The 26,654-nt window shown below is 50.5% G+C and overlaps 7 protein-coding genes across 7 annotated transcripts; 3 read left to right on the top strand and 4 right to left on the bottom strand.

Moving 5' to 3' along the window:
- Positions 1-2,740: 2,740 nt before the first annotated feature.
- Positions 2,741-3,061, top strand: BDR25DRAFT_37395 (uncharacterized protein). The gene has a single exon (XM_033697300.1). The coding sequence runs from the start codon at positions 2,785-2,787 to the stop codon at positions 2,968-2,970; it is 186 nt and encodes a 61-aa protein (XP_033546998.1). The 5' UTR covers positions 2,741-2,784; the 3' UTR covers positions 2,971-3,061.
- Positions 3,062-3,424: 363 nt separating this feature from the next.
- Positions 3,425-5,424, bottom strand: BDR25DRAFT_334636 (uncharacterized protein; the record flags this gene model as incomplete). Its single annotated transcript, XM_033692949.1, has 3 exons — positions 3,425-4,621; positions 4,688-5,218; positions 5,371-5,424. The coding sequence occupies 3 exons, from the start codon at positions 5,422-5,424 to the stop codon at positions 3,425-3,427; spliced, it is 1,782 nt and encodes a 593-aa protein (XP_033546997.1).
- Positions 5,425-6,114: 690 nt separating this feature from the next.
- On the top strand, positions 6,115-8,302 carry BDR25DRAFT_355865 (uncharacterized protein; the record flags this gene model as incomplete). The annotated part of the gene is made up of 16 exons (XM_033695536.1): positions 6,115-6,135; positions 6,188-6,223; positions 6,296-6,337; positions 6,378-6,407; positions 6,664-6,694; positions 6,718-6,752; positions 6,788-6,910; positions 6,964-6,994; positions 7,095-7,288; positions 7,317-7,373; positions 7,423-7,613; positions 7,713-7,801; positions 7,836-7,911; positions 7,952-8,160; positions 8,187-8,225; positions 8,259-8,302. The coding sequence occupies 16 exons, from the start codon at positions 6,115-6,117 to the stop codon at positions 8,300-8,302; spliced, it is 1,248 nt and encodes a 415-aa protein (XP_033546996.1).
- Positions 8,303-8,431: 129 nt separating this feature from the next.
- Positions 8,432-11,134, bottom strand: BDR25DRAFT_186855 (uncharacterized protein; the record flags this gene model as incomplete). The annotated part of the gene is made up of 1 exon (XM_033684252.1): positions 8,432-11,134. A coding segment is annotated over one exon (2,703 nt), but the record flags the coding sequence as incomplete, so codon positions are not given.
- A 7,257-nt stretch (positions 11,135-18,391) lies between these two features.
- Positions 18,392-21,528, bottom strand: BDR25DRAFT_370173 (uncharacterized protein; the record flags this gene model as incomplete). The annotated part of the gene is made up of 5 exons (XM_033697131.1): positions 21,490-21,528; positions 21,407-21,440; positions 21,239-21,356; positions 20,903-21,177; positions 18,392-19,492 (listed from the first exon to the last, which is right to left on the bottom strand). Exons 1-5 carry the CDS (start codon positions 21,498-21,500, stop codon positions 18,392-18,394), a joined length of 1,539 nt encoding a protein of 512 aa, XP_033546994.1. The 5' UTR covers positions 21,501-21,528.
- Positions 21,529-21,627: 99 nt separating this feature from the next.
- BDR25DRAFT_394076 (uncharacterized protein) lies at positions 21,628-23,365 on the top strand (the record flags this gene model as incomplete). Its single annotated transcript, XM_033698286.1, has 4 exons — positions 21,628-21,925; positions 21,978-22,959; positions 23,089-23,121; positions 23,225-23,365. The coding sequence occupies exons 1-4, from the start codon at positions 21,903-21,905 to the stop codon at positions 23,363-23,365; spliced, it is 1,179 nt and encodes a 392-aa protein (XP_033546993.1). The 5' UTR covers positions 21,628-21,902.
- Positions 23,366-23,389: 24 nt separating this feature from the next.
- Positions 23,390-26,250, bottom strand: BDR25DRAFT_355860 (uncharacterized protein; the record flags this gene model as incomplete). Its single annotated transcript, XM_033695535.1, has 8 exons — positions 23,390-23,450; positions 23,474-23,793; positions 23,847-24,083; positions 24,118-24,132; positions 24,242-24,311; positions 24,365-24,409; positions 24,436-24,444; positions 24,515-26,250. The coding sequence occupies 8 exons, from the start codon at positions 26,248-26,250 to the stop codon at positions 23,390-23,392; spliced, it is 2,493 nt and encodes an 830-aa protein (XP_033546992.1).
- Between the last annotated feature and the right edge of the window lie 404 nt (positions 26,251-26,654).

Here is a 26,654-nt window from a genome sequence, read left to right as displayed (position 1 = left end):
CGTTTTGATCCCGTGTGTTGCGTATTAAGTTGTGCTGACGCCACAGCAGTCCATCTCATCCAATGTTGCACAAGCATCGGAATATCTGGCGTCCCCTGATTTGTCATGATCCTAGAGTAGGATCACCATGCGCATTGCGTTGAGGCTTCAGCAATCCTTCGGGCACATAGCACATGTTGACATGTTGGCGGACGCTCTCGGCAACCTAGACCTTTGTGTAAGAAGTCTATCGTGCTGGATGATACGCGCCTATCCTCCAAGTTTTAAGATTCGGTGGCAACCTTCATGGCTGCACGAAGACTCTACAATATATTTGCACCTACAGATCCCTACAATGAAACATTAGCAGGACCGATTTGATCAAAAAATGCTTTGTTCCAAATCTAAGAGAATATTAACAGGACACACATTTCTGTACTAAACTACTCCTATCGTGTTCCACTTTGGTTGTGAAGCAGGAGGTCAGCTCTCTCGGGGTATCTATTCTCAACCCTAAAGCAACCAGTGGACAACAAGGTATGTTATTTGATATTTCTTTACTACTTCTTCTAGCTGTTATCATCCTGTGATATTCACTGTTAGATCCAGAGGTGAAGGTCGAAAGTACATCATAGCCACACGCGCCGATATCGCACCTCATCGGTTCAAAAACTCATCACTCATTATTATCTGTAGAGATTACACATCCTGAATGCAACCCTACGTTACGAACAACCGTGTGCGTCTTACCATATTCTCGGCTGTCTTCATACCCATCATTAAAAGAGGTAGCCCTATTGCATGACAAGATTCTATCTACTCTATCTTGTCATCGAATGCCGGATATGACAAGAGGGGGGGTTAGACAGAAGTTTTATCTTGTTGACGCTCTCCCTAATCCTAACAAGGGGTTAAACGGATAAACACCGCCTTAATCAGGTTCTACATTATGTGAGAGCACGCAGTGAATAATGTTGTCATATTGTCGAGGATGGCTCAGTTAGTCGTGAATCGCGTACTCTGATAACTACTTCACTCTGCGAAAGACTTACTCACAATAGAGGTTCGAATTATACTTGATCTCTGGCACAAGCTGAAACTCCTTTTCTCGATGCCATCTTATAGGAAAGTCCACCAACACTCTATGCTTATAAAAGGACGCAGATTCCATTTCGGTCACCCTCTCGACCTATTTATAGCTATGCGACTCGTAGTATTTCCGCTACTCTCAGTGCTACACCAGAATTCGCACTTGTTTCTCTCCCGCTATCCGATAGAGTTAGCTATAGACGAATCTTAGCATAAGATTGCAGGGAACTCACCATAACGAACAACACGGCATGGGGACTCGAACTGCTCGGCGCATGCGTGTCGCTGGGTAATGGGGTTGTCGTGGGTGACACACCAGTCTAAGTGGCCGTGAAGAAAGCATGTGCCCCATCCGACGTATTTAAGGCTGTCTTCGCACCTACTCTAGTCAGAAATGTGCAAGTGTGCTAGTCGAGTCTGGAGGGCGAAGGCTTTACCAAACGAAGGCTAGCTTGTTCTTCTTCTCCGTGTATTCCTTCATCTGCTGAAATACTAAATCGAGGCTAGGTTGAATCTCTACACCTGCGGCAGATGTTCTCGGAGCCGGCGTATCATCCAGAGAAGCGTTCGATTGACCGGAAGGCGCCTGGGCGGGATTTGGGCCTTTGTTGACGCCGAAGAAGGCAGAAACTTTGCGTTGAAGATTAGCAATTTTGTCTTTGAGGCTGGTCATCGTGTTAGCCAGGGCTGCTATGGTGTATTCTTTCCAAAAATCAAATTTGATGGTGGTGAATCTGGAAAGCGAAAGGAAGGGGGGTGAATGCATGGGAAAGAAATTAGTCGTGCGCACCTAGACCCTCGCTCAAACCTTCACCTTCACCTTTACTCTCAATGCCTCTCATGAGAAGTCTCTCACCTGATTTGCTTTGGTGGTGCGCCTAACAGAAAACCTCACCGCTAATCGTACTCTCCTACGGTGCAGAAGGAATGATCCTCCTGCTGTATAACGAAACCCAGTAATCTTCAAGACAAACAGATGCCCTATAACCTTAGCAAGTCAACGTTGAAGGCAGTACCACAAGAGGTACCCAACAGGGAGTCTCAAGATCTATTGGCTATAGATTTCTATCTGAAATCTCTGGCCCTGTCCTTTTTTCGATTCTTCTCGCTACCTAGCAAAATAGCTATAGCATGTTACCACATAATGTGGAACATAATGAAGTAATATTCTACCTATTAAGCCTCTCTCTAGAAGTAGACAGAGCATCAAAAGGATGTTAATCTCTGTCCTGAATTGCCCCCTATGTTGTGTTCCACGTTAGGTGGTAAGATGCAGTCCATCAAGCCCGAGCCGGAGCACTCATTACTAACCAAAATCACCATCACATACACACTTCACCAGGCTCTCCAATTCGCCCTCTAACTCAAGATACCACTTCTCAAGCTGTACTGGCTGGTCCTCCGTCACTGATAGACGACGCCTGCCCCCGCCAACACGAAAACAACTAGCATGGAAGACGGCAATGATATTTTACATTCAATGCCCATTATTTTATACATAACCCTTCTCCCATAAAACATAGCCTCCAGGTCATACAAATCACGCATTGTCTCTGAGCTCTTTAAGACCAACATACTAGCGCTAACAGGGCTTCAACACACAGACAACACAAGAGCAAACCCACCTAGCTATACGAGACAAGCAAGAATATACTCTTTCTCCTTCTTCCTCCAAAACCCCAACCTTTCCCTCGAAACCAAACCCACCTCTAAAAAATGTCTCACCCTGCTCCACCAGTACTAGCTCCACCTCCCAACCCACCACTTAAACTTCCGCTGCTCTGGATATTAGCCACCTTGGTACCTTGCCTCATCGCTGGAAGCGCAACCCTCTTCTCAGATAGACACATGAAACTGATTCCGGGTTCGAGTGTCCTGGGTGCAAAACATCTAAACTGCTAGATTTCGTAGGAAAGTGTCGGGAAGCGGGAGTGAGGAAGTGAGTGTATTACACGACATGCATATGGTGAAGGGGGTTTGTGGGAATAAGTTGAGGAATTGTAGGCCATGATGGGTGGTGAGTATAGCTTCTCTGAGGGAGGGCTGGCGGGTTAGGATGTAAATTGCGGGCTGTGGGGAAGTAGGAGATGATTGGTGACTTGAAGTTTAACTCTAACGAGGAGATGAATAAGTGCGATTATTGCGGTGATGTAGGAGAGAGGTGAGGATTTGAGGATTTCTGTTCGCCGAGGACTGTAGGAAAGGGGTGAGGTGTACGGTTTCTGCCTCTTGCTCGCCCGTTTGATAGCTTCATGTAACTCTGTACAATTGATTCTACTCCCAAGCCATCGAGTAAGCGCCCCAGCCCTGAACCCAAGTCCATAATCCACCTCATATAATTTCCTTTTGTAGATCTCTAAACTTCAAAAACTCCACCCCATCCCGCCCTAACATCTACAAAGTCCCCTCTCCACCCAACGAAATCTTTCAGCCCCCTCTTCACCTCCCTGACCCGCTCAATCCTCTTCCTATTCTCCTCCTCTTGCGCCGCTCTAAATGCCTCTTCATCAAACTCGAAATCGTCCAAAGAACCTAAACTCTGCAACCGCTCTCTCCCCACACTACCCTTTCCAGGCTGTGAACCTGCATCGCTTCTCCGGTGCGGAAGCGGTTGACCCGTGAAGGCAGATATGCCGGAGTTGATGACATCCTGAAGCGTCGAGCCCGTGCGGGGGGCGTTGCGAGACGGGGAATGGTGGTGGCCGCCAGAGAGATCAACCTCGTCGAAGCCGGGGGAGGCATAAGACTGTGAAGGAGAAACGTGGTCTTCAATGGAAGGTTGCATGTCGCGGCGACGGTCGCGCCACACCCCTCGTCGGAGCTCGAAGTTTTCTTCCTCCAGTTCTCGCACTTTGGCCAAGAGTCTCTCCCGCTCCTCGTCTACAAGCTCCTGCACTCCGGAGTCGTCGATGGAAGATATATCGGCTTTTCGGCGACGCTGCTCCGCTTCTCGCAGACGGGCGTTCTCATTATTGAGGCCTGTTACGCGGGTTCGAAGTTCGGCTGCTTCGCGCTCGACTTTCTTGTGTTCTTGTACCCGGGTTTGGTTTCTTGCGTCGTTGTCGCGGTGGAGTTGGGTCAGAGTTTCGACTTTCTTTTCGAGCAGCTCGGCGCGAGAAATGGAGTCGGAGGCTTTGCGATTTGCAGCTCCAAGTTCGGCTTCTAGCTGCGCGATGCGTGTCTCTGCGGAACTGCGGGACGAGCCTTCCTTCACGGCGCGTTCACTGGCCCTCTCTAGGTTTGCTTTAAGTTCCGATAGTTCTGTCTTTGTAGAACTAGCTTCCTGTTCCGCCTTTTGCAGCGAGGACTCGAGCGTAGAGACTTGAGTTTGCAGAGTGCTGGTCTTGTTGGTTTGGTCCGTGACCTGTTTATGGAGGTTCGAGATTTCGAGCTCAAGGGATTCAATTGTGGTGGACTTAGACGCGACCTGGGCATTGAGGTCATCAATAGAGGAAGATTGGCTCGGAGAGGACGTAGATATTCGACGAGAGGATTTCGAGGACTGCGTTTGGAGATGCGATAATTGACGTTTTAGGGATTCGACCTCTGATTTCTTCGCCAAATGTCAGTGTCTTTCATTTAGAAGTAAGGTTGCTTGTAAGAAGCTGGGAGAACTCACCAGCTTGTCAACTTCTCGCCCCCTCTCCACTGCAAGCGCAACATCCCCTCTGCCCTCCCGAAGCTCCTCTAACTCCTCCTCTCCCTTCTTCCACCTCCTCTCGCCCTCGTCAACTTCACCAACCAATCTCTTATTCTCCCTCTCCAGCTCCTCAATCCTCTGCGCCTGCTTGCGATAAATATCCCCGGAAACATCCCCTCCAGGTGTGATAGCGGTAGGCGACGTCGGCGTGCCCCCAGAACCACCCTGATAAAAGCTCGCAGACCTTAGTCTCGACTCCACCGCAACCGACGGCTTTCTCCCATGTCCTTGTGTCGCCTTGGGCAGTTCCGCAGGCTCGTCGTCGTCCTCGATAGGCCCAGGAGAAGCGCTCGTAGCCTCCACAGGCTCTGGCGCAAGCTCTTCAGTTCTCTCCTCGGATTTCTCGGGGGCGGCTGTGGTAGACGCCTCGGCTTCTGTGGCCTCGGCCTTCTCTTCCTTCTTCTTGGCTCCACCTGCTTTCTTTGCTTTCTGTTTTTTCAATTGCTCGTACTACACCAAGTCGAAATGTTAGCGGAATACTGAAAATATACAGGATCTCGACACTCCACTGCCGCCAAAGGAATTCGAAGGCTGTTTGCGGAGCTGGAGCTATTGAGAACAGGTGTTCGTAGGCGTAAGAGACGGTGTAACTGGCTACCTACCCTCTTCTTGGCCGCGGCGACCTTCTCAGCTTTCTCTTTTTCTTCGTCTGCCATTCTGTAGTATTTCGTAGTATTGGATGTCGTGTGTGGTGGAAAGCGAAGCTATTAAATAAGTGGTGATAGCTTGTGGTCGCATCGCGAAATGCCAAGTGGTTTATGAGCTTCATGCGCTAGTGCTGGATTGGGATAGGAATGCTGAAGGCCCCGATTTGAAGTTATCTCAGCAAGCTCAGACGGGATGGGGAGAGAGCCTTGACAGGGGCAAGCCCCTGCTAGTAGCTTCAGTGGCGCAAGCCCCATCTCTCTAGCCAATGAGGGTATAAGAAAGGCTTTCTCTCCCCAGCCGTCTGAGGGACTTTTGTGATTTTTTAGGTGATATCGTGGTTCTAAACCTCCTCCACCATGCACCAGCTCAACTAAGAATTACTGTAGCTCTACCACTTTTCGTCCAAACTAGGTTAGATTTTAATAGGTAATAGAGACAGTCTCTAGCTATATCCTAACATTTTTGTAACCTAATTCTAACAAGATTCAGCAGAGTATTGCGCCATTAAGTCCTGCGCAGGACATTTTGATAACCCCACGACTACACCTCAATGCGACTCCCTAACCACACAATATATCATCTTCAGAATTTAAGGCCTGTCTAAGACAGGCTCTATCAGAGAGCCTGCAAAATTTTAGGAGATTTAGGCCGCTGGTTGTCAAGCTGGATAGTAGGCTAGGGACATCGCGATCGCTCTCATGTCTGCAGCTCAACTAGCTGTTATCTAAGGACTCTAAGGACTCTGAGGATCTAGGAGCTGTCTCAGACTAGCTCTATCAGGGAGCCTGCAAAATTTTAGGAGATTTAGTCTGCTAGTTGTTAAGCTGTAGTCCAGTGGATGGTAGTCTAGGGACGTCGCGATCGCCCTCATGTCTGCAGCTCAACCAGCTGTTGTCTGAGGACTCTGAGGATCTAGGAGCTGTCTCAGACTAGCTCTGTTAGGGATCCTGCAAAATCCTAGGGAATTTGGTCTACTGGTTGTCAAGTTCTAGTCAGGAGGGCGATACTATGAATCTAAAATCAGGGTATGGATAGGTCAAAGTTCTGCGCGCGTTTAGATTTTTCTCTGCCAATAATAGTTAGAATTTAGTAAAAAATATACTATTTTATAGCTATAGCTTGTCTCTACATTCTATTAAATTCTAAGCCTATTCAGACATATAGTAGTAGAGATATTGTAAATCTAATTCTATTGTGATGCTCTTAAAATAGGCCTATTCATAGAAAAAATCACAAAAGTCCCTCAGACAGCTGAGGAGAGAAACGCTACTGACAGGGGTCAGAAACCGCTAACCCCCCAGGCCATACTCTATTTGGAGTAGCAATATGCATGGTGGTTTGTGCGTCCTCGGTTCTCTCCTCACGTCTGAGCTAGCTGAGATAAATTTGAAGTGCGACATTGTGCTACCCGCTCACGTGCTCCTCCAACAAGGTAATTCCAGCAAAAAGGTGCATAAAATAAGGCATATCACAAGTTGGACTTTTCCAATTAACGTCTAATGCAATATCCGTCTTTTCATGAAGTTACTGCTAGAACTCTACCCCAGCTCCAACACAAGCCCCCATCTTCTACCCATGGTGCCACCAAATTAAACACCATCGCACCCATCTCCCCATATAACTCCCTCCAGAACGCCCATTCACTCTCCACATCTCGCATTCACGATCCTGCAAAAAGCCGTTAACGCACGACCCCCTCTGACCCACCCTGAAACAAATCCCCCGTCCACAATTCACAAACCCGCCCCATCAAATTTCCCCATACCAACAATCTCCCATCTCCACAGCCTTCTTATCGGAGATAACAGGGGCGAAGAGCGTCAGGGTCTGTGTATCGGCACAACAACTTTCACACGTGTAAAAGACCCTGATGTGCAGGTGCTCGTTGCGGATGAAACAGGTACTGTGCATCATACCGGGGTTCTTCGATCTTGAAACAGGCAGCAAAGAAAATGATGTACTAAAGTATAGTTTGAGAGTAAGCGAAATTTCCATGTCTATCATAGTTGTATAACGTATGGTGTTATCAAGTGAACCTCGGAAGCGAAAGTGCCCCTCACAAGAGCAATCTTGGAAGCGAATATGTCTATCACGACAGTCGCTCAACACCACACGGACCTAATGCGAAAGCAAGGACATCACACGCAATTAATATCACAGATTGGAAGCATCAAAGATCAAGACATCCGTATTTTTGGTCAGAAATTGCATTATAGCCACTACGCAGCCCGCAAGAGCCCCTCTACTAGCTATCTATTGCGAGATTGCCGCCTCCACTTCCGACCATGAGATGCAGTGAAGCTCTCAGCCAACCATGCAAAGATATCGAAATCAGCTTCATGAGTGTATACACCCAGATAAGGGGTTCCACCACATCCACCAATCGTAGAAGGAAAAGAATTTTGATGTCATGGGAAAGAGTTGAAAATTCTCGAGCCCAAAGGCTCGTGCGCGCCTCCCACAAAATGGGCGAGCGCAAGGCATGAAGATTTCATGTCAGAGATATGTGTAAGTGAACAGTGAGACAAATCAAAGAAAGGAAAGTAATGGTATGAGTGTGGGCAATGTGTCTCGAGACGTCAAAGTACCAGTCAAAGTATCCCAGATTCCTTCCTTCATGCCAGAAGGCTCCCTAGATACCCATCCTTCCAGCATCCGAGCAAAACAAAAATGGAATGAAAGGTTGTGGAATGAAAGTGGTGGTCCGAGTCGTATACCCGGGGAGATGCATGCACGCCATCGCAGTGTGCGCCATTAAAACATTTCGTAGCCTCGCTGGAACTCCGTGTCATGCGAGAGAAAAAAAAGGGTGCGAGGTAATATCCATGATTCGTGCCATCAGAATGTAGTCAGCCGGAGAGGTCGACTACAACCCAAGAGGATTAGAGTGGTGTAAGGTGAGCAATAATGAGGTATCGACGTGTACCCGAGAGCAGGAACCGGTAGGGATTATGTTCGAGAGGATTCCTTCCCGTCCTTCGGTTTCCAGAAATGCATAAGCTTGCTCAATCGCTTATGCTTCTTTTTCGACTCCTTGGTAGGTTCAAGATATTCAGACTGTGGGCGCTGCTCGATTGACAGCTTGCTCTTCTCTCCGAAAGAAGAGCCATTGATTAGCCGGGACAAGCTCGCAATACTAGAACGCTTACGACGTCGCTGCTCAATGTCACTGGGAATAGAGCACAAGGATGCGGATCGATCGCCAGGTTGTCGAGGGCTCATCATTGAGAAAGCGTTATGCATGCCACTCGTCATTGTGGACCTCGAGGACGTCAGGGATGGTACATCGTCTACCGAAATACGCACTTCCGGTCCTGGCTCGCCAAAATGTGGAGACGGCATCGCACGGTAGTCAGTGACTGATGATGCTGCAGTGCCTAATCGAGGAGTGTCGAATGAAGTCTGGCTGGATCGAAAATCAGGAGACGAGAACGACGAGGTAAATGTGTCGGGTGTCATCAGGCTCTGCTGGGGTAGCGGGAGAGCCAAGTTCATGACTGGCTGAGGGCCTTTGGTCTCATCAGCTGGCATTGGTGGTGTCACTGTAGAATCAGATGAATGCGTTAAAGAGGAAGTTCGTGGCTCCTCGTAATCCTCGACTACCTCGACAGGGCTGGCATCGACAGATTGCTTCGATCCGTTCTCACCAAGCATGGGATGCTTGGTATTTGGAAATTCATGGGGAGATACGGGTTCGCATGGTCTGTACCTACGTGCCTTCTCGTCTCGTTTGATGCCTAGACCGTCATTGAAGTTCCAGTTGATTTTTGAACCATTGTGAACCTCGTCAGCCTCAACAACCTGAATCTTTGGCTCTTCGACATCCTCCTCGGCCTCTTCCGGGACACTAGCTGGTGATGTTGGGCTTGAATTTAATGCTGATATGTCTTCCTCGGGTTCCTCCTCTTCGAAAACGTCCGCCATGGTGGCAGGGGCCCCGACAGTTGATGGTCTCAGTTCGAATGGAGCAAGCTCAGGCGCACTTTCGGTTCGACGATGGCTCTGTAGTATGCCTCCAGCGCTATGCATGGCGCGCCTGTGAGCAGCAAACCCACGCTGCTGTCCTCGCTGGTTTGATCCTTGAGGAGTATTGAATGGGCCAAGGGCGGCGTCTAAATCGATCACAGGACTCATTGAGTCAGAGTCGACCCGCTTGAATTCTCGGGGCTTCCATGAAGCAATATCGGTCTCTACCTTTCGTTCAGTAGTAGTGTTCTCGTTTGGTGAGACAATCGTGACAGTGTTATCATCATCGAAGTTAGCCTCAAAGTCAAGTTCATCGGAACCATCAGTATCTTCAGCATCGGCCGTTGATTCTGGAGGTGGTGTTGGAGCCCGACGGTTGGGTTTATTGCTGTGTTTTCCTTTGCGGGAGATGATGGAATTGGCCCAAGACTTCACCTTTCGTGGCTTGCGGCTTGATTTGCGAGACGATGATTTAGATTTCTCCGAATCTTCTGGTGCTTCGTCAGAGTCCGTATCCCTCATGGGCGACACCAGAGGCGAGTGTGAAGGACCGGATAGAGCTGGATCCGAAGCGCTCGATTGAAGGGGTCGGATTGAAGGGTCGCTGCGTCGTGACTCGAGGCGAAAGAAGCCTCGTCGCTTTGCCGGGATGCGTGGAGATATTGGGCTCGAAATAGCAGTGGGGGAAGCTGGAGAGATTGCCGACATGGGCCGCTTGCGACTAAATAGATCACTGCCGAAAGTACCATTCTTGTGTTTATCTAGAACGGCCCCAGCTGTGCTGGGTCGTTCCTCATTTTCCAAGGTAGTGTTAAGCGAGGGTCGACCCATTCGTGCAGATTGTGGACTTGAGGTTCCTGCGCTGATGACGGACGAGAGGCTCCCTGTGGCCGAGTGACAACGAACGGTTGACAATGACGTTTCTGTCTCGGAAGAAATCGTAGACAATGGACGAATATATTCGACTTTATCAGAGAATCCGACGCGGGCTCTCGATGGTGGTCGTCGAGGGGAGGAATTCGGGTCCTCCGGGAAAAAGCTAATCTCTCCTCGCAACGACGGCTGCGACACGGACTTGTTGACTGAGTGGCCGAAGGCTGGCATTTCACCCTCCATTGGAGTGGCAGGTGCACTCCCAGCCCGCGGTGGAACAGTGGGGTCACTGGGACGCATCATGGATGAGACGTCGTGAGAAGAAATGGCACCTGAACGTCGATGGGCATGGCCTCTCCGTCCTGCTGGCGGACCAGGACGAAGAGTGGTGTTTGGCGCAGGTAGAACACCATCACCTTTCGTTGGGCTTGTGCTCATCAAGTTTACGCCTCCCGATCGCCCATCTCCTCCAATGAATTCACTCCCACCACGCCTGTGTCCAATTGGCCTCGAAGGAGTCGTCGGGATTTCCATAGGCGAGTGCGGCGGCGTCGTTCCAGTGCTCAGGCCTTGAGATGCCCCCGAAGGGTTGAAGGAGAAATCGGGCAATGCGCTGACTGACTTCTGCCTCATTCCTGGTGTTGAGCCCCGCCGACTAGTTGGATATGCCTGTAGAGACATTGGACGAACATTGGTTACAGTTGAGGGCTCTGAGGATGGCGGCTCGGGAGCACGCTGTGGGAAAGTGAAGTCGGGATTTGGAATGAGCTCGATGGGGCCGGCGTTGGAGGTGCGACGCCGCTGGTAAAGCGGTGAGCCTACACCAACCGATTGTGGTGCCTGCGCAACCTGTTGTCGTGGCAAGGCTATCTGTGCCATTGTGAAGCAGACGGCAGCCTTGTGGACACAGCTATACGCGGTGGGCAAGCCTTGACGAAATTAGGGATGGCACTGCCAACAGACCCGCAGCGATCTCCTTGGCCTAGAAAAGTGAGATGTGCGGCGTATGTTCCAGGTACCGTTCCTTGGGGAAACAGGTCGTGACGGTCTGGTTGGACGGCAGGGTGCAACGGTGCTACAAAGGGGAGCACAACGGGATTCAGTCGAAACAAGCGCTCGACGGGTACAAAGTGCTGACGCGATTACTATTGTGAGAGACAGGACGTCAGCACGCAGATTGGAGGGTCGCAGGTAAAGCAACATGGGGGGTGTGGTATGCGGACTCACAGTATACGTGGTGTAGAGGTGGTGAAGTGTGAATAGTAAGGCGGGCGGGCGGTTGTTGCAAGAAGGCGCGGTGGATGAGAGCCAGTACACCCACGAGATTAAGGAATGACAGGGGAAATGAGCGGACGGGTAGCCCGCAAAATCGACTGACAGCGTGCGAGAGCAGCTGTCGAGTGCGACAATGGGGTTCCAGGTGAAGAGGCGGAGGAGGGGAGAAGGAGGGCGGAGGGGAGAGGAGGGAGGAGTGGTGATGCAGTGGGAGGGACGGCGGAGTGAAGGTGAGAGTTTGGAGTTGTCCAGGGCGTTTTTGCTGCTTCCTTGGAGAGAAGCGACCGTCCAGCCTACACTAGGGCACGCTAACTAGGGATCCACCAAGGGTGGGCCGCCACCGCGACGCTAGCCAGGAGTACCCCTGTTCGCCGTCTCAAGGACCGTGAACTGCCCTGCTGAGCGAATGCGTGTGCCGGTCCGAGCACAGCGTGAATGCGTAGGCAGCGCGCTGCTGTAAGAAGTCTGCCTCCTTCTGGCCCTCCTTCCTCGAGACACTCCCAGAATGGAGCAGTGGGCTCAAGTGGTGGCGTCGTGGTGAGCAGTCGGGCGGACGCCGGTGCTCGCGGCAGGTTCATTTCGCGCAAGCCCTTAGCCATGCCCGAAGCGGCGGCTTGGACAGGTACCTGAACATCATATCACACATCACGAGGCTGCTCATAAATTTCATATGGTACGCCTGCTGTCTTGACAGAGCAACTGCAATCCTGTCGGCGGAACATTCGGAGTCTAATACAGACCATTGTCACCGCCGGGACCTCCCCAATCTATGCATAGGTCTGGTGTACAACAGAGCTGTCTCGCTCTGCAGCTTATCCTCCGCGCTGCATGAGGCTCCGCGTACTCTCCCCGTTTCCTGCTCGTCTCCTGCTGTATTCGGCACAACCCTTTGAGAGAGAGCGTCGAGACGAGCCGGGGCTTGCTGGATGCTAACAACAACAACAACAACAGATGTGAAGCCATCGAGGCCTCTCACTCGCTGGAGCGTCATGCAAGCGATATGCACACGGAAATGCTCCTGCAGTCCCTCTATCTCAGATCCGCTTGGCATCCTTTCTTGTCGCTCGCTAGCCAGGCAGGACCGGGCCACAGCGCTCGGGAGGCAACTTCGGGACGGCGATGACAATTATTGCGCTCGTCCAGCGGTGAACCGTTGTTTCTGTCAGGGCCGTCGCTGCCCGAGGAAGACGCAACATGGAGCTGGTAGACATGATGATAGGCCGCTGGTTTCACCGTGGCCGTTCGCAAGGTGGAGCCTGGGATTCGAGCAGCACCGTCAAATCTGGACTGGTGCCAGTCGCTAATCTAATTGGTCGCGAACTGCGGATGCATCAAAATCACTGGCTTGGCGCAAATGCAGGGGCATAATGCCTCCTGCCTGAGACTCGAGTCCATCATGCCCAAGTCGACATCCTTCGATCCTCCATAAATAGGATTGGATGAGGAGAATGCGGAGAAGATGGCTTGAAGAAGCACCGTTAACGTCATTCTGTCTGCGAGGGGGATGTGCCCATCCACTATTCTTACGACAGGGACAAAGTTCTTAGCATTCACCACAAAGACCTTTGAAGCAGAGGCGCGTGCGATTCCGCCCTGGATGCCGGCGTTCCCGCTATCTATGCATCACTCTCACCAAACCCAGATTGGCTCTTGGGTCAACCTTCTCTCCAAGCTTGTTCTTCGAATTTAAACTTTGGGAGAACTTGCTTTTTGAAGGAGCCCCTCACACATGACCCGCAACTTGCATACACGGCTGCACACTAATCCACTAGCACAGCGAAAGTGGGACACTCCACGAGGTCCAACAATGCAAGTCATAACAAGATCCAGAACCCTTTCCGCACTGCAAGAGCCAACAATGTGTTATGTCCCTTTGTCGAGGCCTGGAGATGGTCGGCTATCGACACTCGTTCAGACCACAATTTCACGAGTATTTCCAATTTGTACGTACGGAGTAGATAATACAAGGTCAGAACCTGGCCTCGGTCTCCTGAACACCCGAACGCAGCCGTCTATCTATGGGTACTTATCTCAAGATCCTCAGGGCCTTCTGCAACCCTCAATATTGGACTTGAGACGCCCTTCCCGAAGAAGCACTCTTTGCGGTACCAAGCGCTCCATCTTCATTTTCCATCTTGCCACCTATCCGTTGCCGTGCAGAAACAAAACGCCACGGGCCAGAAGGCATCAGATTCCGAGCATTATGAGATGAAGTTTCTTCGACATACAAAAGCAATTCTCACACGTTACACGAGCAGAGCGACTTCGGGCCTTCAGATCCGATCTGTGGAGAAGTTGCGCCAACGGCCTCACCGAGTCCCCAGGCTTTGGCTTTCCGTACCTCGACGCCGTCGATTCCAAAAGCCCTTTGCTTTTCTCACACCTTGCTATTTGCCCCACATCGTTTGTTTGCCAGGTCTTTCAGATCCAACACAAGAGCCTCAGCGAATCCAATCCATCGGTTGCCGAATGACCTCAACACTCTGAGGTCGGCGAGTGACTTTTTTGCCGGAAACTGCTCACAAAATTCCGCTTCGTGCAGAAAAGCACACATACGTAATAGCACTGCCACTGCTCGGCCCCTCTCCACGCAATCCGCACAGTGTGTACTCCGCTCCGCTCCACCCAATTGGTTTCTAGACGTCGCAGCACCTCATTGAAACACCCATTACCTGTTACAACTGCCCAGTTCTGCCCATTTCATCCAGTCAGCCCATTGTCCCCTGAGCTCCCTTCCATTTCGGGATTTCTAGATGGATCCATCCAGCCCACCTGAGTAACAGCAGATCCAGGGGTAGCAAACAGCTCATCTCGTAAAACAGGGCACACATGAACAAGCCTTGTGGCTCCTTCTGTCCTCGATCTCTGGGTTCCCATTTTGCTGTTCCGTGGCTTGCCAAAGCACGACGGTAGGTTCCTTGCATGTCACAAGGATTTTCTAATTCGCAATTTCAATCATGGAGAATGGAATTGGCAATTTTGGTTCAATCAAGTATCGCCTGTGGTGTGGCTTGCTGGCAATTCAAAAATTCGTGGCGCGACAAGCGTCGCCCTGCCAAACTCAAAAAGCGAGCGAGGAGATGCCAGGCATGTCACTGACAGATTTGAAAAGGGCACCGAGGGCGCCGCTGTAATCTGTCGGTAATTGAATGTGGCTTGATCGTTCACAACTGACAATTGTTTTGCAGCAAAAACTCCATCGTAGAATGTTAAATTCCTGCATGCTTATTGCGAGGGAAATGAGCGACACTTTAAGTATTTCGGCCAATCAGAAGCTGGCATCCCGAAAGTGCAGATGGTTCCTGCCTCTTCCAGGGCCTGGATGCAAGTCAACAACGCATCACAGCTCCACCACCATGACCCCAGATCCTCGTTCTCATCTCGACCTTTGTCGCCTTGTTACGAGTTACGACTCACCTCTCCATTGTCCATGTATAACTCAGCCAGCCCAAGCATTATTTCGCCTCCTAAAAAAACCAAACCACAGCACACCACCTTTAGCTTGCAACCCCCTCAAAGGAAATGGGCATCATCAAATCCCCATTCTCAGCCCACAATCTCGCCAAACCACAATGCGCGTCCTCCCTCCCTTCCGCAACCCTCCACTCATCATTTTCCCCGGACCAAAGAGATGCAGTTTCTCTCCACTCACCCTTTAAAGATGAAACGTCGTGAGCCTGGTTATTCACAGGAGCTACGTTTTAGATGTAAAAACGCACTCACCTGCAGCTCAGCTGAGCACGGCCTCCAGACTCTTCAACACCCCACCCACCACGCTACTTTGTCGGGCAACTCGGCTCTCATCTCTTGATACCGATGCAACCATAGTTTAATACTGACAGCTTGTGCAGCTGCATATCATATGCCAGCTGTCAGAATCTAAGCCTCTATCTGCAGTCCTCAGCACGCCCGTTGCACGTCTTGTGCCGAGTGTCCTCCCTCAAGCACCCTTCTCAAACACTGATTCGCCAGAAAGCAAAATTCTATCAACAGTTTGGCGTTGCTTTGGTAAGAAAAGCCGCTCAGCACTAGAATCCACACCCTCATATCCTTCGACGCCTTTTCTCCCGCGATGGGCAACTTGAATTGGTTCGGGTATCATCACTTCAGCTGTGATCATTCCATTGACCCGGAACGGTGAGCATGCAGATGGTGGGAGTGTCCAGAGAAGGGTCAGCATTAAACATGTCTTTCCTTATCATCGCCCTAGCCACCGTCAGAAGCTTGATTCTTGTTTCGGATACCAGGAGGTCACGTCGTCTCTTGACTACCGCATTGAGCAATACTCCAGGTACGGGTACAGGTCCGGGTCCGCCGAAATAGTTCGCACCAGAGCTAGAAATGGTTCCTTCAGCAACCACTTTTCTGCTTCCGCTTCGGCTTCCTTCTCACGCAACCATCATGTGCCACCCATTGCCCACAACTCCAAGACCTTGTTCATTTCGTCCCAGTCATCACATTTTACCGCGGACCGATAATGGGAAAGCAGGGCGTATTCTCCACACTGATCAGACAACGTGCATGCGATAAACGAACAACCACTACCGACATCCGGGTCATATTTCCTATGCGTACAACCTGAAGTAAGCAATGTGCATATCCCACGCAGTGCCTTTGAGGCGATCTTTCTTGCAGCTGTCCACCACGCTCCACCGCAGCAGGAGGCAGCAATGTGGCTGAGCTGCACAGCATGGCAGAGCATTGACAGACATGGACGTAAGTGCATGTGGAGACGAAAACGAGGCCTCATCAACTTCATCCACTGCACCACAACCGCCCCTGCGAGATGTCGCACCTATCAAGCTTATTGTGAGCTGGACTGGAATCATGATCCACACCCTCCAACTTCTTCCAACAACTCAGCACCTTAGAGTGGAGCTGTTGGATGCGAGTACGAGCGCCTAATGCGGCGAAGCTAGTCTTTTCACTCGCTGTGGAGAAAAAAAGCATTGCTCAATCCATCGCTCCATCCGCCTCCTTCCACATCCTCGAAAAGTGTTATGTTCCAAGCAGCCATCTACCATCCACAAAGTCGAACCATCAACCGTAGCGCCGGGATTGCAGTAGTGCAGCCAGGCATTGTTGCTGATCGGTGAACGTAAGGCCCATTCACGGGCCGCACGAAAGGCCACCAACAACGCATGAGCAGGCTGCAAACCAGGTCATGCTGATCTTACAGACCCCACGATTTCACCTCCATGCATCGCCCTGCTTTAGTCTGTCTGGACTGGATTGGACAGGTACTAGGTAGAGATGTATTAGTTGACGCTTGTGTTTGGGAATGTGCAGTTGAGGCACTACATACTGTTGTTTGTGATATTATCTGTTCATCATACGAAGTCAATCACAACAGGTAATATTTTTTCTAAATCTCAATCCAGAGGTGCTAATTCCACTTTCACATATTATTCTCTTGGCCCGGTTTCATATCTGCAATAGTGATGAAATGGTGATGATAGCCACGTTGCTGTCTAATATTTCGACCCCATGCTACTCTTTTACCACCATTCAAGCTTGCAGAGCGTCGCCACCAACCCCGCACGCATGAGAATGCTGATCGCCTTACTTGTAAGACCTATTTTCATAGCGAGCGAGCGCCTCGCAATCTTCTGACTTGCTTGGTAGTGCAGAATGATGATGATAATGCAGGCTGATGTGGGTAGGTGGTGTTTAGTCCCGGCGTCAGCAACATCCAGTTTATAGTCTTCGGTTGGTAGACTCAACACCCACCAACAGCATGATGGGGAACAAGATACATGAATCCCTGATCATACCGGAGAGCAGGAGAAGTATTGCTGTATCAGTAGACAATATCAAATGCTGTCGAAGAAATCCGAAAGCGCAATGCGCAGAGGCAGGAAAGTAGGCCCGGATGCTTCAGTAGAAAACTGGTCAGGACTTTTACCCAAAGCCATCTTACCTTCTGAAGTCATGATATCTAGCATGTACGGCAAGGAAACGCGATCGCACGCACGTAGCTTACTCCGAAGACGATCAATCACTCGTTCTTCTTACTCTGCACCCCTCAATACTCCAAAGAGATTCCAAGACTCATGCCACTAGAGCATTCTAGCCAGACCACGAAACGTTCCTAGAAAGCTCGTCAACAACCCTCAAACAACATCAAGCCCCTACCTCATCCATTCGTGCCACATCTCCCATCTGCTCGGTCAACAATGCCTATTTTCAAAAGGTGTAGGTCACTGCGACAATCTCAATGTCATGCTCCAGGTAGGAGTGTTAACGCGTTGAGTTCCATTGAGAGAGAGAAAGGGGGGCCTTTCAGTCACACTCCCACAAGGAAGTTCGACATACTAAGTCGCTATGAAAAGAAATTTCCATCGCTGTCCCTTCGTCATAGAGTCACCATTCGTCAAACACTCATACATCATCGTGAGCATCCGTAAATCCCTACCCATCTATTATCAGCCGATAAGCTCGTCCAACATCAATGTCCCCCATAATCTTTTGTCATTCTCATAAACAAGCATAAGTAAAGAGTAGGGATGACGGAGGAAATAAAACGAGAGCGGGAGATAAAAGCTCTCATGGAGATCCAGAGACAAACAAAGGAAAAGAAAGGGGTATCGCAAGAGACCGGGGCGTATCAAAGTCGCTCCCACCAACCGATAACGCCCTGTAGTCGATCTCGGGACCACCTGAAAATGCAGCAAAAGCCGGTCAAACTCCGTTCCCAGGTGCCTTCATGTGCCAAAAAAAAGACACATGGAACTAGTTCGTAGGTGTCGTAAATCATATCTTCAATCAGAGCTCAAAGTCCACTAGTTGGTCCAGAATTCGTTCACGCTCAAGAGTAGCTTTGCCATCTTGAGAAGATGGGGGGTTGGGGCTCAGATCCGCTCAACGAGAAACTTCCATGCGGTCGGTGACGTCCTGGCTCATGGAACGAACAGTGCTCTTCTGTCGTTCGTGGGAAGTACTCCACTCCCGATCATGAGCGGCGCTCCACTCGCGGTCACGGCTCATCTCACGGTCTCGGAGAGACTCGACGTCACTATCATCCTCGGCCGAGCTATACTCATGCAAGCCGAGGGTCTCCTCCTGATCGCGCCAGTACATGACTTCGTCGGCATCAACGACCTCTTCTTTCGGATGATCAATGACTCGATTGTCCAATTTGCCGGATCCACCATACTGTAATCCATTTTTAGTACGGTCTCCAAACCAATATTCTGCTCTCTTGCTAGAGCCTTCATCCTCGTTCATCTCACGGCGCACCACATGTTTATACCTGTCCATCAAGGACACGGGATAAGTAGGGCTATACGAAAGAGAACGCGGGACACAGCGAAAATACAAGTAGCAGAGGCGCTTCTGCCGCTTGCTGTAGAGCATGTAGTGAAAGCTCCACATGGATCCATCTTCACCATCGAAGGGGTCCTGGGCCGGCATCCACCGATAAATGTCGCACTCCGCTAAACCCATTTCGCTGTCGATATGCTCCCAGGAGCGTGGGCTCCAGATCGGGGTGCCGTCTGGAGTCATGGCGCCAGGAGGGAGACCCGATGAGTACAGGTGGGGTCGCAAATTTCGCATGGTCTCCTCAATGTTGAACTTGAATTTCTCCAAGGTCTCGTACTGGAAATCATCCGGATTGAGAGTGTTGGCGAAGTCATAGTCCGAATAGGTTTCGTTGAGAGCGGCAATCAGATACGCAAAGACACGTCGATTGGCTTTCTCTTGGAAACTACCAAACGGAGTGTTTCGGGCCAGGTTCATTTGCGGAGCAACTGTGTTACGGATACTAGGCGGCAGCTGGTCGATGCTGGCGACCAGACTATTGTACTTTTCCTCTAGGGTCTTCTCAATGCGACAGTACAGTTCCTTGTGGTCGCGAGCGGGTTTTGTTGAGTAGGCGTCGCAACTACCCATAATAGAATAGCTCTCTGTGTCAAATTCAAGCGCCTGGTCAACCTCCTTGAGACCTATCAAGTCGAGATACTGTTATGTCACACTGGTCAGCTAGATGGCCGGGCGGAGATAGTCACAACGGTTGGGTACCTTCATGACGCCTGCTTGCAGTGACCTCACGGCAGGAAAATGTGGAGAGTAGCGTCGCGCACGTAACGCGCAGGATCGGGATAGAGTCGCGTTAGAGGGTTCGGGATTGATTGTTCAGTATGGTGCCGGGGACCTGAAGACCTGAGCCACGCCGAGCAATGTACGTCGCTCTCGGCTGGCTGCAGAGAGGAACGGGACTAGTGGCACGGGTCGGGCGGGAGTCTAGCAGGCGGTATTAAGGAGAGATGTTAGCATAGAACTATCTAATGCTGGCGTGTTGGTGCTGGTGTTGTGGTGAAGTCGCGAGACTCCTTGTGAGGAGGTGTCGCGGTCCTTGGTCAGCTCACGGCGCCAAGCTCGTCGTCATGTGCCCCACCGTCGTCTCTAATTGGCCCGTGCTAGCGGGTGCTATCAGCCAACGACATGGCGCCAGAGCACCAGATGGGAAGTGTGCGAGAGGCCATTTGGTGTTGACATTGGCCGCATAACAGTACGTCTGCACCGTTTCTGTGGATCCCAAGGAGCAACTGGCTACCGTGTGTGCTTGCATTCGATTTGTTCGGCATCGAGTTCGCAGGCTCGCAGCAGCCTAGACTAGGGACAATGGACTTTTGGCCACCTAGAGAAATGAGCAGAGTGCGGAAAGGGAAATAAAAATGCAGGGGCACAAGTCTCGATATCATGACATATTTCATCACGTTCGAGTCTGTTCGGCCTCTGGGCCTACCCGTTACCTCCAAGGGCAACGCTTCACGCGTCCAGGGGAGGAACTCTCTGTTGTAAGCAAGTGGAGTACATCCATCGCCATTTGCTCATCAGGGCAATATGGCAGGTGGTGTTTTCTCCATGATTGATTCAATATTCTTTCCACAAGGAAGAGCTTAGCTGTCCCCAACCAAAGCTCGTCCTTGAGGAAGCGTTTAGCATAAGACAGGCCTCAAAGGGCGAGGGAAGTGGTATACCGCCCTGCTATCCGCGTATTCCATACTCCAATCCACTAAACGCCATGCAATGCAGCCCCGCTTCGATATCAGGGCGGTAGAAGCCGATCAGAGAATGCCACTCTGCTGAAGTCTATCCTTGAAGTCATCTGCGTCCTGGAAGCCGGAAGAACAGAAAGACATGATTAGCAATGGTCCCAAAACAAAGAGGCGATAACGGGACAGAGGCCTCCGAGACGCCTCAGGTATATACACTGTGCGCTTGGATACATGATCATCTACATGATCTTCGTAACGATGTCGTCCTCGGCCTGACGAGAGTGAGGCACGAGTCAGCGAGACCGAGCTATGGGGTGCACGGGCACGGGAGGGATGTGGGTTCAGAGACGACGCTGCAGATGCCACTCACCTCCATATCCTCCAAGCTGTCCTGCTGTCCAATACACCTCAACACGTTCTTCTTGCTGCTCTCTTGCATCTCGCCAGCGAGGAGCAGTTCGTCGAGGATAAAGTAGGCCTTCTGGAAGTTAAAGATGATGTCCAGCTCGCAGACATTGCCATAGTATTTGTCCATCTGCTCAACGTATCGGTGAACAATCTCGAGCGTTATCAGCTCGTTGTCGGTAGAGTCGCAGCCGGCGATGAAGAAGAGGGAAGCATAGCGGCGGTAGACGATTTTGGTGTCTGAAAACAATTGTTAGCCCGGAACTGCGGACACCTGGCAAACCGGGCAAACCGCACAAACCTTTATACTCGAGGAAATTACACATGCGGGTTCGTCGGGCAAGGACAAGCTGCGAGACATCCTTGACGATTTTAGCTTTGTCTTTGGGCGCCAGCGTCGTGAACCATTTGGCTAGGCGCTATTGACCGTCAGTTCCAGCCAGCCATGCGAGGGTACGAGAGTACACACGACTTTGCCCTGCCGGGAGAGCAGAATGAGGTATCTAAGCATTATCAGTGTATGAAAGCGTCGTATGTGCCTGTAAGACTCACTTGATAGCCATGGTGCGTGAGAGGGAGGTAGGAGGTTGGAGTGAAGAGTCAAATTTGAAGCATCGGCGGTCGGGCACTGGTCAGCAGCCCCGCGACGTCAAAGCACTGCAAGGCTGCATTTCACCCCACCGCAACTCCCAACTCTCAACACAGTACCTTGATCGCCGATTGAGCACCTACTCTTTTTCCAGGGAGCTCTAAGTGATGATTATGCTCTTCTCACACGTCCACCTCTAGTCAACATCTTTGTAATTCCAAAAGAATCTAAGAGCGCACCTCACTTAGTACCTGCTTACAAAACATTTACTCACACCTTTCTGAGCAGCTTCAACCTCACCAAATACTTCGACCCTTAAGCCACTCTATACAGTAGTATCGAGTATCGGGCCCTACGAGTCCAACCAACTCCCAGAATGAAGCTCGTACTCTCAACTTCGTACGGCCGCCTACATTTCACCTACCCCAATTCCCTAGCTAACGAACCCTAGCAATATAATGTCCGGAGGTCCCTCCGTAATCCGACGTCCAACCTTCGAGAAATCAAACACAGAACTCACATCCTCCCTGCGCGCAAACTTCACCGCCCACCAATCCTCCCCGAGCCCTTCCGCTTCTCACTCAAACACTCTCAACGGCGCCCTAACAACTACCGTAACAACTGCAGCAGCAATAACAACCCCCCTCTCAAAACCCTCCTTCCGAACATGGACAACACAAGAAAAAGATACTTTGTACATACCCTCACAAACACCTAGTCCCTTGACTGAACCCCGAGAAGCCTACGACATCACAGTGAAACTCTTCTATCTGCCAAATATTCCAGCAAACCGGCGCTGCATCCAAACCCGCGAAGCCATAGACATCGTTCTCCGCGAACTAGGCACCACATCCATTGACCTACTCATTGTGTCCTTCCCGGGAATCTCCTTCGACGCGGATGACGAAGACTCGGATTCCGAGCTCGAAACCCCGCCGTCGCAGCCGCAATCACAATCGCCACCGTCCATCCTGCCTTCCACCTCTACAGAAGACGGAGAAACTGTGCCAGAAGACATCGACACTATGATTACAACGTGGCAGACGCTGGAAACATTGCATGAGGACAAGATCATCGCAAAATTAGGCGTAGCGGAATTCGGGTGTCAGCGGTTAGGCAAGTTCCTCCCTCGGACACGGGTGCGGCCCAGTGTGGATCAGATTAATGTTAGGGACTGTTGCGTAGTGCCTAAGCCGCTGATATTGTATGCGAAGAAAGAGAGCATTGAACTGTTGACGCATAATGATTGCACTAATGTGTTACCGCGGGGTACGCTGAGGGAGATTTTGGGAGCGGGCGAGAAAGGATTCGGGGTTTTGAGTGGGGGGGGTGAGGGAGAGGGGTTGAGTGGTGATGTTGAGCCGCAGTGGGTGGTGAAGTATACCGCTGTGGTTAAGGATAGGGGGGTTGTGGAAAGTAAGGGTTACTTTGCTGTGGCGGAGTTAAGGGAGGGGTTGTAGATATAAATCTTTTCGTGAAGTAGCTAGAAGCCTTATTAGTATAGTCAAGCTTCTAAGCATTCACAAAATAGCATTTAAAGCCCGACACTATAATCCACCAAGATCATGCACATTTTGAACACTCTAGAGCAGCCTGTGCATGTTTAAATATGTCTTATTTCTACAACACTAACTCCAATGAGCGCCCCTGTAAAAGGTTTAAATGCGAAAAGCTAAGATCATACAACGCAAAAGCTAGGGTTCCATTACTACCGCAACACTCAAGAGGAGGAAGGAACACCAAGGAAGATTCAAATATGAGACATGGAACATAAAAACCGGCATATACTGCGACTGTATCTCACTTCCTCCCTCAAGACTTCCTTTAGGCATTCCCTGACTAGAAACGAGATTCCTTCCCATATCACCCAATCTTCCATACTCCCACTCTACATCCATATTCTACTTTCCACTCCCACCCCCGCCTGCATCATCCAACAATGCACACTCTATGCCACCAGGTCCCGCATCTATGTAGAGTAGCTGCTTGTTGTAATATAAGCATTCGCCGGTATTGATATCTTCTTCTTCTTCTTCTTCTTCTTCTTCTTCTTCTGGGTCTGTGTCCGCTTCTTGCGGTTCTTGAGAACAACTCTCTTGCGACGACAGCCGTCCTGGCATTTCCGGATACGGAGTCAGGTGACGACTGTGGTAACGGGTTGAAGTTCCGTTAGTTATCCTCTCCGGTTCACTGATCTGAAGGTCGGAGGCCAGAGACCTTATGGCCAAAACAGCGGACAACGTGGAAATGGGGTTGAGGATTGTTAGCTTAATACCGATGTTAGTGTAGAGTTAGAGGCGGCTTTATATAGTATCGAGACCAGCCACGTATGGGGGGATTCAGGAGAGGGGGTTGGGACGGGGAGAGGGAAGATGGCTGTTTGTGCGGGTTTGTGAAGGGAGGTTAGGAATTGAGGTTTGAAGTAGTATAGTGTCACGGTTATGTATTCACATGCGTCATGGTTATGAAATACTTTGGTAGATAGGGTGTGATGTACCTTTCGATGTATTACCCATAATATATGTCGTAGGCGAATGTATAAACTAAGTATTTCTTTCTTGTTCAGTGGGTAGATAGCGTGAGTTCATCACCAACCTATCATCTACCTAAAAGATTGGCCCCACTGCCTCTCCTACCGTTATCGATAGCAGTGTCGTTAAGAAACGGGTGGGCGTAAGTTAGTATTAGCATATTAAGCTAGAGGTGAGAGGAAACCTGGACTAAGCAAGCTAGTCGGGGTGCTCTAATCTTCTGTGCTGAAATACCAGAGAATGACAGCACAGTGCTAGTCGTTCCCCATTAATTCCATAGGAGAAAATATGTATTGAGCTGGCCTACCCTTTGAAACACTTATCGTCCTGATGTGCTGGCGGATATTGTATTCTATCAACCCGTCATGTAGTCCACACCTGCGACACCTTGAATCAACCATCCGTCCCAAAACCCCCCAGGTCGAATTCTAGCATACCCACTTAAGCTAAAACAGACCAGTCAGAATCGGAACCCGACTTGTTGCTGTCAGGCTCCACATAAGGCGCCGCATCCATGTATTCGGCATCCTCCTCGTCTGATCCAGAGTTGAGGTCCACATCGTCAAACACGGTCTGATCAATGTCGACCTGGGTGGAAGTAGCCCTAATCCTGCGTGTCTCTTCAATGGCTTCCGCCAAATCTTGCCCAAGAGTCGTAAGTGGCGAAACGCGCCGTCGACCGGTAAAATTGAAATGTGTCGCTTTAGAGGTTGGCTGATGAGGTTGCAGGACGTAGCCCTTTGCAACTGCAACACCATTGGCCCCTTGCACCACGATGAGGAGACTCGGGAGTACACTCTGGAATATACCCAAAGCGCCAGTGAAGATCAAGATCGTGTAAGCCTCCGTTGGAAGGAGAAGGCCCAGTTGTTCCAAGTACGTGGGCAACCCGAAGAGGACATATTGCACCAACAACCCCATAATGGCATCATTCAGGAACGGTTTGAGTCGCACTAGATATTTTCTACATGTAAATACTGGTCCCCTAGTCTTATTCATGATGATTATTGCGATCATGAACACAAATCCAACTGGGACGAGGCAGTAAACAAAAGTGTTGGTGGTGTCGATAGCCTTAGACCACTTAAGGATTGTAGCTGTTAATTGCTTGATCTGGTGCTTCATCGCGTCAAGTTGAGTTTCGTCCAACGCAAGCGTAAGAGACGAGAGGTTTGCTGGCGGTTCATAGACAAGTCGACACGGTGGACTATCACAGCCCACAAGTTTGAAATGGTGGGGCATATAAAATCGACTATCCGCCGCTGATTCGCCTTTGCTGCTGCTAATATTCTTGTCTCTGCGTCGCCGTGACTTCATAAGTAGAGCGAGCCGTGAACGAACCCGTGCGGCAATCGATTCTTTGATGTTGGCAACCTGGTAAGCCATCCATGGGAGCGAGTTGTCGACCTCCTTCTTCACCCTAGCCCAGCCCTTTAGTTTACTAGCGGGGAGGGCAGCAGCCTGGGGAATGAAATGAAGCTTCGCACACTGGCCCTCAGTCCATCTAATAGCCTCATGGCAGGCATGAGGATACGCACTAATGTCAACGCTTATGAAGTATGCATTGGCTGTATTGATACCGCGGACGAGGCAGTTGGGATACGGCTCGAATGTGTGTCGCAGAAGATTGGAGAGGAGAAGGGCATCCAGCCTATTCCGGACATATGCCTCCTTCGCAGCGAGGTTTGTCTCAATGCTCAGGCGGGAATGGGCCACATGTAGTCGTCCTTGGAGGATGAGCCGATTGCCGTTAAGACCCGTGCGCAAGGTAAGCAGAGAACCGATGATGAACATGAGATGGACAAGGAGGGTCAGAAGCTGCTTTTGGGCACGCTTAGCCTTGGCCGGGGTATCACCCGCTTTTTCGCTGGTGTTGACAAGCAGTGAATCAAGGGAATCAGCTGAGTCCGAAAGATCGTTCTGAGTTAACCCCTCGGCTTGAGCGGTAACTCGCATATTGGTGTTTGTAAGAGCGGCAGACACCGTATCGTCTGCGTTAGCAATTGGGACGACCTCTTCACCATCTGCATCGGGTTGAGTGGCGGCCCCATTGGTTACCTTCGGGGTATCGCTCGCATGTTGTTGGAGGTGCTGTGGATTCAGTGGAGCGAATTGAACAGCTTCCTCAATCTGAGTGGCGGTCGGCTGCGTGAGTGCAGCGGCGGTCAGCTCTTTCTCCGTGTTCGAAGACATTGTTACCGTGGTTGAGTTTCTGTAGGGGACCCGTTACCAATATCTTGTCTTCAGTCCCGCCCAGGCTGAAAAAAATGTACTGCAATCAATGTTGGTGCGGAGAAGAAGAAAGGGTTCAAGTGTCGTTGTTAGGTATTGCGCCCGGCAGCCGTAGAGCGAAGGGGTGAAAGAGCTGTTTGTTGCGGAATCGTTCGACTACGGCGATGGTATAGTTGAGACAAGTGTCCATATTGGTGCAGCCTCAACGGCCGTGGCAGAGGCCACCGACGTCACCGGGAAATATTGAGGTGAATGCCCCAATGCTGTGCGTGAAGAAAGAGAGGGAGGTTCACTCACCGAATTCGGGTTCACTTGTAGTTCACTGACGAACTTAGCAAGAGCTACGACGCCTGAGGTAACGAGCA

The sequence above is a fragment of the Lindgomyces ingoldianus genome, assembly GCF_010093535.1.
Source record: "Lindgomyces ingoldianus strain ATCC 200398 unplaced genomic scaffold BDR25scaffold_18, whole genome shotgun sequence".
In the NCBI taxonomy this organism is placed as follows: domain Eukaryota; kingdom Fungi; phylum Ascomycota; class Dothideomycetes; order Pleosporales; family Lindgomycetaceae; genus Lindgomyces; species Lindgomyces ingoldianus.
The sequence above is the reverse complement of the archived record's forward strand: the minus strand, read 5'-3'. Positions and strand labels throughout refer to the sequence as shown.